This window comes from Gavia stellata, chromosome 16 (genome assembly GCF_030936135.1).
Source record: "Gavia stellata isolate bGavSte3 chromosome 16, bGavSte3.hap2, whole genome shotgun sequence".
Taxonomy (NCBI): domain Eukaryota; kingdom Metazoa; phylum Chordata; class Aves; order Gaviiformes; family Gaviidae; genus Gavia; species Gavia stellata.
Window position 1 is genome coordinate 21,126,887 of NC_082609.1, and position 9,429 is coordinate 21,136,315.

A 9,429-nucleotide genomic window follows, 5' to 3' on the forward strand; every position below is an offset into this window, starting at 1 on the left:
CTGGAACAGGTTGCCCAGATAAGTTGTGGATGCCCCCTCCCTGGAAGTGTTCAAGGCCAGGGTGGATGGCGCTTTGAGCAACCAGATCTAGTGGAAGGTATCTATGGCAATGCCAGAGGGGTTGGAACTAGATGATCCTTGATGCCCATTCAAACCCAAACCTTTCTATGATAATGGGATTCTATGATCACAGCAACCTCAGCAGCTGTGGAAGCTGCTATAGATGCCCACCACTACGCAAGGACACCAGATTGAAGTGCTACCCTCCCACAACACCATTCCCAAAACAGGGGTGAAAAGGTTCATCAGACAAGATTCGGCGGCCTCCATCTCACCCCCTCTTACCAACACATTGCCTACGTCAATCAGGCAGCAGCACAAGGCACTCTCTCTGGTGGGCATTTCAATACTACACACTACCTCAACATCAGGAAGGCCTCCAACTCCAGGCACTTGGAGCCTGGAAAAGGATCCTGGGCAGGAACACTCTGTGCCCATCCTGCCCCATCCTTTCCTCTAGGCATCCTCCACTCCACACCCTGGGATATGTGTTCTCAAGACAAGCGCACATCTCCCATTCTTGTCTTACAACATGACCCATGGCCTACCCAAGGATTTCCACTTCCATTAAGCACCAGAAAAAACAAAAACAGGTATCATATACATGGAGTCCTGCAGACCCTCTGCTGTTGACCCTTCATTTTTGGCAATGCTTCACCTATCTCGAATGGAAACATGGCAGACCTGGGAAAAATACTCTTTCTGAAGGTGATGTCAGGATAGCTCCAAATGGCAATGGCATTGATTTCACGATCTGAGAAAAAACCCAACACATTGCTGAAGACACACCACCATAACAGATGATACTGACTGTGTAGGAGAATTTGGTTTGGGTTTCCTTGGGAAGGGGTGGTTCTTTGGGTTTTGGGTTTTTTGATTGTTTGTTTGTTTGTTCTTTTGAGAAAAGAAGATTTCCAGGGCTTCTGAAATGATGTGGCCGTTGATACAAATTCTGAAAGAACATCAAAACAGGACAGCGTATTTCATGCTGCTTCTCTGGCCACAAACACAAATCCACAACCTGCAGGACAGGCGGGGAGCAGGAAAAGAAAAAGAAAATTCCCGTTTCTAACACTTACCTCGGGTTACACTCCTCTGCCTGAACACTTTATGCTACTAAGTAGAGTAACAAGATACTTGGGAAAACAACAGAGGAAAAGTCTGCAACAACGTTCCTACTTGCTTAATGAGTCTGGTGGGAGAACAAAATAGGGGAATTCTTCTCTCCACAGGGAGAGAAAACCTGCAAGTCCCAAATGTCACCCGGCATCACGTCTCTTGCAGAGGACAATCAAAGAGGAGGAGGACAGAGTTTTCCACAAGAAACCACCCCTAATACCAGCACGCTCAGCTGTCACCAAAGGTAATGAGGCAATAAATGGTGCCTGGGAGACTGGCACCACTACAGCCTGCCTGTCTTGCAGTTGTGGCACCTCTCCCCACAGTCAGCAAGGATTTTATTCCACAGGAGAACAACTCACACCCAGAACACCAAACCTCAGCTACAGACCGTAACAGCTGAGGGATGGACCAACATCTTTATTTCTCACCCCCACCAAGAGCCCCGGGGCTCCCACAAGGACCCGAAGGCAGATGCAAAGGTCCCATGAACAGCCGCAAGCACCCGGCACGCACCCACCACCCACAGGCCCCGGCGGCTGAGCCCGACTCCCACCACCGACAGCCCAGGGGGCGGGCGGGAAGGGCGGGAAGGGGCGCCGGGGGAAGGGGCGGGAGGCGAGAAAGGAAGGGCCACTGACCGTGTCCAGGAGAGCGGGCGGCTCCGGCTGCGTCTCCTTCGCCGCGGCGCCGGGCGGCGGCGGGAAGTTGGGGCTGAAAACCATCAGGTCGCTCTTGCCCGCGCCATCCGCCACGCACAGGCTCCGGCTCTGGCGTTGCGAGTACGACCAGCTCCCCACCTCGCTGGCGCACACCAGCGTCGCCGGCCCGGGCCCCGACAGCACGGCCGCCCGCGGCGCCCACCGCGACGCCCCGTACAGCACCACCGCCAGCAGGAACAGGCTCGACACCGCGCAGATCGCCACCACCAGCCACACGTTCCTCGACGACGACGACGCGCCGCCCTCCACGCCCGACGACGCCGACGACGACGAGCCTGTGGCCGCCAGCGCCGCCTCGCCGCCCTCCACCAGCGACACGCTCAGCGTGGCCGTGGCCGAGCGCGCCGGCTCCCCGTGGTCCCGCACCACGATCACCAGCCGCTGCCGCGGGCCGTCCGCCTCCTCCAGCGCCCGCGCCGTGCTCACCTCGCCGCTGTACAGCCCCACGCGGAACGGGCCCTTCCCCCGCGGCTCCCACAGCTCGTAGCGCAGCCACGCGTTGTAGCCCGAGTCCGCGTCCACCGCGCGGATCTTCGCCACCACCTGCCCCGCCGGCGCCCCCCACGCCGCCCACGCCCACCACGCCCCCGCGCCCGGCCCCGCGCCCGGCACCCACGCCGCCTCGCCCGAGGCCCCGGGCCCCGGCCCGCCGCCGGCAGGCGGCAGCAGCGCCGGCGCGTTGTCGTTCTCGTCCACCACGAAGAGCTGCACCGTGGCGTTGCCGCACAGCGGCGGCTCCCCCGCGTCCACCGCACGCACCTCGAACTGCAGCACCTGCAGCTCCTCGTAGTCCAAGGGCTGCAGCGCCCACAGCCGCCCGCTCTCCGCGTCCACCGACACGTAGCTCGACGCCGACCGCCACCCGCCGCCCGCCGACGCGCCCCCGACGCCGCCCTCCGCCACCGAGTAGCTCACGCGCCCGTTGCCCGCCTCGTCCGGGTCCCGCGCCCACAGCCGCGCCAGCTCCGCGCCCGCCGCGTTGTTCTCCCGCGCCAGCACCGTGTACACGGCCTGCGCGAACGCCGGCGCGTTGTCGTTCACGTCCGACACCGGCACCCGCACCCCGCGGCTGGCGCGCAGCGGCGGCGCCCCGCCGTCCTCCGCCCGCACCTCCACCTCGTACTCCGACACCCGCTCCCGGTCCAGCGCCTCCCGCAGCACCAGCGAGTACGAGCCCGCGAACGTCGCCACCAGACCGAACGGCCCCGCCGGCCACACCGCGCAGCGCACCCGACCGTTCGCCCCCGAGTCCCGGTCCGACACGCTCAGCAGCGCCACCACCGTCCCCACCGACGCGTCCTCCGCCACCGGCACCGACAGCGACGTCACCCACACCTCCGGCGCGTTGTCGTTCACGTCCACCACCTCCACCACCACCTTGCAGTGACCCGACAGCGGGGGCGTCCCCTTGTCTTTCGCCTTAATGTGTAGGTCGTAGAAAGTCACTGCCTCAAAATCCAGGGCGCCCGTCAGTCTGATCTCTCCGGTTTTATCATCGATGCTGAATACATCAGAGGCCGAGGGAGGAACAAGAGTATCAATCTGATAAACCACTTCTCGATTTATTCCCAAGTCCGGATCCGTGGCATTCACCCGAGCAACCAGTGTCCCCTCTAAGGCGTCCTCGGGCAAAAGTACATTATACACCGACTGGTTGAACTGGGGCGCGTTGTCGTTCGCGTCCAGCACCAAGATCACCAGCTCCATCGTGCCACTCAGAGACGGCCGGCCCCCGTCACTCGCCGTCAACACCAAACGGTGCACGGGCATCGTCTCCCGGTCCAGAGATTTCGTGAGCACCAGAAACAAGGATTTACTGCGCGAGTTACTGTTTTCTTCCTCTATTCCAAAATGCTCGCTGGGGCTGAGTGTGTAGGAGAGCTGCGCGTTGGCTCCGATATCTGCATCCGCCGCGCCCTCCAGCGGGAAACGAGACCCCGGCAGCGACGATTCCGCGATGCTGAGGTTTTTGCGGGCGGCGGGGAAGAGCGGGGCGTTGTCGTTGATGTCGGTGACCTCCAGCTCCACGTGGAAGACGCGCAGCGGCCGCTCCACCAGCACCTCCAGGCGCAGGGCGCACGGCGCGCTCTTCCCGCACAGCTCCTCCCGGTCCAGCCGCGAGCTCACCACCAGCGCCCCGCTCGCCCCGCTCACCTCCACGCTCGCCCGCCGGCCCTGCGCCACCAGCCGCAGCCGCCGCGCCTCCGGCTCGCCCGCCTCCAGGCCCAGGTCCTGCGCCAGCCGGCCCACCACCGTCCCGGCCCTGGCTTCCTCCGGCACCGAGTAGCGCACCTGCCCGCCGCCCAGCGCCCAGGCCGCCTGCAGCACCAGCACCCGCACCACCGGCCCCCACCACACGCCCATCGCCGCTGCCGCCGCCCGCCCGGGCCCCGCACGGCTCCCCGCCGCCGCCCGGACGCACCGGCTCTCCTGCCCGCCCCGCGCCGCGCCCCCGCGCTCACAGCCGGGCTCTCCGCCGCACCGGGGCGGAGCCGACGCTCCGCTCCGCTCCGCTCCGCCGCCGTTTCTGAGCCTGCAGCGACACCGTGTGCTGCTCCGCCGCCTCACACGCTGCCCACCACCGCCCGCGCCGCCGGCCCGAGCCGCTCATCGCCTCCCTCCTCTCTCCCTTCCTTCCTCCTCTTTCTTCTTCGTATTTCCTGCTTTTTTCTCTTTCTTTCTCTTTTTACTCCTTCTTCCATGCTTAATTGCTCTTCACTTGCATGGATTCCTATTTTCCCTTCTTCCTTGCTCTTTCTTCCTTTAATTATCTTTCTTCGTTACTTTCTTCCTTCCCTTTCCCACTTCTTTTCCTCCTTCTCTGTCTTCTTTCTGCTCTTCCTATTCTTTCTCATTTTCGTTCTTGCCCTGCCGTGCCCTCGTCCTTACTCCCCTTGCCCTTCTCTTTCCATCCTTCTCTCCTCTTTACCCCGCTGGCAGCTCACCAGTCGCCTCCGGCGCCGCGGCGGAGACCGCCAAAGACCGAGTCATCAGCGCTAATTACGGGGCCATCAGCGCTAATTAATTACGGGGCCAACAGCGCCGGAGAGCGGGTCTCCAACCAAGGCAGAGGCTGTTAGGGACCAACTCCGTTCAGCGTCTACAGGTCACGTCGCTGCACCCTGGTATTTTCCTTTAGGGCTTCTTCCTTTCTTTCTCTTCTTTCTCATCTTCCTTCCTTCCTTTATTACTTCCTTGATTCACTTCTTCCTTCCTTGCTTTTGTCTTTCTTGTTCCTCTTACCTTCTTTCCTTTTCTCCCTCACTCTCCTTTCTGTGTACAGGGACAGCCTCGGTGCATGCTAGTGCACTCGTTTGTCATTTCTTCCTTTATCTTCTGTCTATTGCTTGCTTCCTACTTGTATGCTTTTCTTTCTCCGTTGTTCCCTCCTTCCTTCTCTTCTGTATCCCATTACTACTTCTCTCCTCTTCCCTGTCCTGCTTTCCCCTTCCCTTCTTCTTGCCTCTTCCTTGTCTCCTTTACCAACATGTTTTCTAAATGACTACATCACAGCCGACACGGAGCACGGACATGCCCCCTGCCAAGAGCTCTTTCCTCTTCCTCACCGCTTTTCATCAAGCCTTACACAGCATTGCTCAGTACTGAGGTTGCCGAGATCCTCAACTACCTTTGGGGTGTAGAGAGAACATCAGTGCATGCTGGTAATCTGGTCTATCATCTCTTCCTTCCTTCCTTCCTTTCTCTTCCTTTTCTTTGCTTGCTTTTTCCTTGCATAGATTCCTTCCTTTCCCTCTTCCTTTCTCGTTCTCTCCTTCTTCCTTCCTTCTTTCCTTCTTCGTTTCTCCTTTTTCCCTTCTTCCTATCTCTTCATCTTTTTTCTTTCCTACCTCTTCTCCCAAGTGAGTAGTGACAGGACGAGAGGAAATGGCCTCAAGTTGCGCCAGGGGAGGTTTAGAGTGGATATTAGGAAAAATTTCTTCACTGAGAGAGTGGTGAAACACTAGAATAAGCTGCCCAGGGAAGTGGTGGAGTCACCATCACTGGAGGTGTTCAAGGCACGTGTGGACGAGGCATTGTGGGACATGGTTTAATGGGCATGGTGGTGTTAGTTGATGGTTGGACTTGATGATCTTACAGGTCTTTTCCAACCTTAGTGATTATGTGATTCTGTGATTCTTTTTTTTTGGCCCCGCCCTGCCCTAGCCTTGCCTCCCCTTCTCTTCTGCTTCCATCCTTGTCTCTTCATATTCCACTTTACCGAAAGATTTCCTACGTGTCTACTCAACTCTCGCAATGAAGCACGCACATGCCCTTTGGCAACAGCTCTCATTCCTCTTACCTGCCACCTTCCATCCCTCCAGAAAAGGAACAACCTTCCTGCTTTCCTCTGGCCTATGCAAGACAGACAAACGACCCCTGTACCTCCCCATCCCTCCCCGCTGGAAGAAGACCACACTCTTCAGCCCCCACTCCTCTCGAGGACCCAGCAAATAACACAGCGAGGCAATCATCTGGCATCGAACAGCTCTGCTGCATCAAAACAGAATCCACCACCCTCGGAAACAAAAGCCCAAGCCACAGGTACTTGGACAGCTGCGCAAAAAGGCTCCAATGGGCCCAATCAATGCATGGAGGGGTGTCTTCTTTTCGGGGACCCAAACCCATCTCAGCCCAGCACACCAATCCTCCACAAAGGCTGAAAAAGCACGGGGCAACCCCACCACCTGAGCACTCTTCATATACCTCGAGGAAGAACAGCTGTTCCTCCTGACTCTTTTTCCACCTGCATGATGAATGTCAAACTTTTGCTTCTCCTTTCAGGTAGACACGCACTGCCAGAACAACCCACCAAGAACCTCAGTACCCAGGGGCATTAGTCGTCGTGGAATACCTCCCACTCAGTAGCATGAGCCACCCATCAAAAGCCACCAAGGTAACACCACGGCATTTTCACTGAAAACATCCCCTCGACTCCCAACACATCCACTCTGAAAAACGCATGAGGGTCCCTCCTCCATCCGTGCTTGCTGCCACCTGCTGACACGGAGCCTGGAAGCAGCAGGAAAGGAATGAGAGCAGGCAGTGGTGCTTTGCTGGTCCACTCATAGAATCGTAAAACATCTCAAGTTGGCAGGGACCCGTAAGGATCATCAAGTCCAACTCCCAATCCAGGCAACATTCGGTCAATCCAAGATAAAGATACCACGACTAAACACGTAAAAAATTGTTTCTGTCTCTCAAACACATTTCCTTTAGGTACGAGCAACTTACCTGTAGCATCACTGGTTGCTTCTTCACGGAAGAAACATTTTCGGGGCAGGGGAATTGCTTCTAAGGGACATTGTCTCTTAAAGATATCAGAGCTTTCTGGGGAAGCTGGACAGAAAAAAATTACTGCCATTCTACAAAAGGCTTGAAATCACTGGACAGTGCGCAGTGCTCTCTTATGTACTTCTATCACAGCGGAAGAAGGAGCGACACCTGAAAGCTAAGGACATCCGCTCAACGTGAATCTCAGCTCAGTATTGTGGGAAAAAAACCATGTTACAGTCTAATGGCAAACCACCAAAAACTCTGCAACCTGGCATCTGCCAAAAATCCACCGTCTGCATCTCATCCACTGTTACCAACACACTGCCAATGTGACAGAAGAAAAACAAAAGCATGGGAGTTTTTGGTAAGAGAAGAGATTTTGTTCTTCCACAGGACCACACCAAATGCTGAAGCACAAGTGATCTCGCAATGTCAACTGGGTGCGAGGATTTCTACCACCCACAGAAAACCAGAGATGGGCTGCTGTGCAGTGTTTTTTCTGTACGTGCACGTATCGGAATGAGTAAAGCAGGACAAGGGGACACACCATCTCTACCAAGGCCAACTGTGGAAATGCATGCTTAAAACATATAGAGCATACAAGGATTACACCCGACTCATCACATCCCCTTAAAAACCCTGCCTGAGGAGGACCAACGAACCTTCATGGCAACATCAATGGCTCTGGAAGCTGCTACAGATGTCCACCACTACACAAGGACAGCAGGTTGAAGCGCTACCCTCCCACAACACCCTTCCCAAAACAGCAGCAAAAAGGCCCATCACACAGTATTCAGCAGTCTCCATCTCACCCCCTCTTACCAAGACATTGCCTACATCAGGCAGGCACCAGGGCAACCTACTGACCCTGGTGGAGATATTCATAACCTCAAATATATTGTGGGCATTTCAAAACTAGAGACTATCTCAACAGCTGGAAGGCCTCCAACTCCAGACCCTTGGGAGCCTGGGAAACGATCCTGTGAAAGAACACTCCACGCCCAGTCTGCCTCATGCTTTCCTCTAGGCATCCTACATCCCCCACTCAGCCACATGCATTCTCAAGACAAACAGACATTTTTGTCTTCTGATATCGCCCATGGTCTTGCAAATGATTTCCAGTTCCCTCAGACAAGTCTTCCCACTGCTCAAGGTCACCCTTCACATCAGGAGATGCCCAAGCCCTACTCGGTACCACTGCCACATTCACCTCCATGACATGCCACAATTTCCTTTCCCACCTCAAAACTCACTTGGGCTTTTGCAGACCCTTCCCAGCAATCAGAGCAGCCTACAAGAAAACATACAAGGAATCATACAGTGTCCAGCAGACTCTCTGCTGCTGACCCTTCATGTTTGGCAATGCTTCAGCTATCTCAGATGGAAACATGGCAGACCTGGCAGCAATACTCTTTCTAAAGGGGATGTCGGGACAGTTCTAATGGCAATGGACATTGATTTCATGCTGTGAGAGGATAACCCCAATGTTGATGAGCACAGCACTGTAACAGCTGATATCTACTGTGTAGGGACAATTTGGTGGGGGTTTTTTTGTTGAAAAGAAGGTTTTGGGCATTTCCATAAGGCTGTCACTGCTGGTACAAATATATTGAAAGAACATGAAAATGCCAGCGTACGTTATGTCATGACACATCTCTGCCCAGCAACCCACAGCCAACACATGGCCGGGGGAAAAGAAAAGAAAAAGAAAATTCCCGTTTCTAACACCTACCTTGGGTCACATTCCTCTCCCTGAACACTTTACACTCGTGGACCACTCCTTCCCCTCCCTAGCAAGACTAAGAGCAGAGAGGTAACCAAGGAAGGTTCAGAGAAGACTGGCAGTATGATCCAAATTTCAAAAAGCTTCTCTTTGACCAACAACATTCCACATCAAAACCAAGTGATTAAAGGTGTATATGGCACTTATCTTCACAGGCAGCAACACCATGGAGAACAACAGGCCCTGATGACATGCAGAACTTCTGGAGGTCCTGACAGGATACCAGAAGAGCAGCCCTGTGCACCAGGCCTCTTCTCAAGGTTTTCTACTGGCATCCTCTATCCCGTGCCATGGGAAATGGCATCTCCACAGCTAAGCAGGCATTCTCCAGTTCTTCCCCAATGACACGGACTGTGTTCTACCCAGCATCTCCATTTCCATCATGCAAGATTCCTCCCCACTCAAAATCACCCTCCCCATGACACACGGCCAGGCACTACTCGGTGCCATTCACAGGATCACTGCCAAAAC

The 9,429-nt window shown here is 55.7% G+C and overlaps 1 protein-coding gene across 1 annotated transcript; it reads right to left on the bottom strand.

Moving 5' to 3' along the window:
- Positions 1-1,043: 1,043 nt before the first annotated feature.
- LOC132318415 (protocadherin alpha-6-like) lies at positions 1,044-4,265 on the bottom strand. Its single transcript, XM_059825622.1, has 2 exons — positions 1,700-4,265; positions 1,044-1,081 (listed from the first exon to the last, which is right to left on the bottom strand). Exons 1-2 carry the CDS (start codon positions 4,263-4,265, stop codon positions 1,044-1,046), a joined length of 2,604 nt encoding a protein of 867 aa, XP_059681605.1.
- Positions 4,266-9,429: the final 5,164 nt, after the last annotated feature.

What these genes read in the sequence shown, in the direction of transcription:
- LOC132318415 (XM_059825622.1), bottom strand. Translation starts at nt 4,265, where the DNA reads ATGGGCGTGTGGTGGGGGCCGGTGGTGCGGGTGCTGGTGCTGCAGGCG. An exon ending in GCCGCCGGGGCCTGTGGGTG is followed by an intron (nt 1,082 to 1,699) that starts GTGGGTGCGTGC and finishes CCTGTCCTGCAG; the next exon opens with GTTGTGGATTTGTGTTTGTG.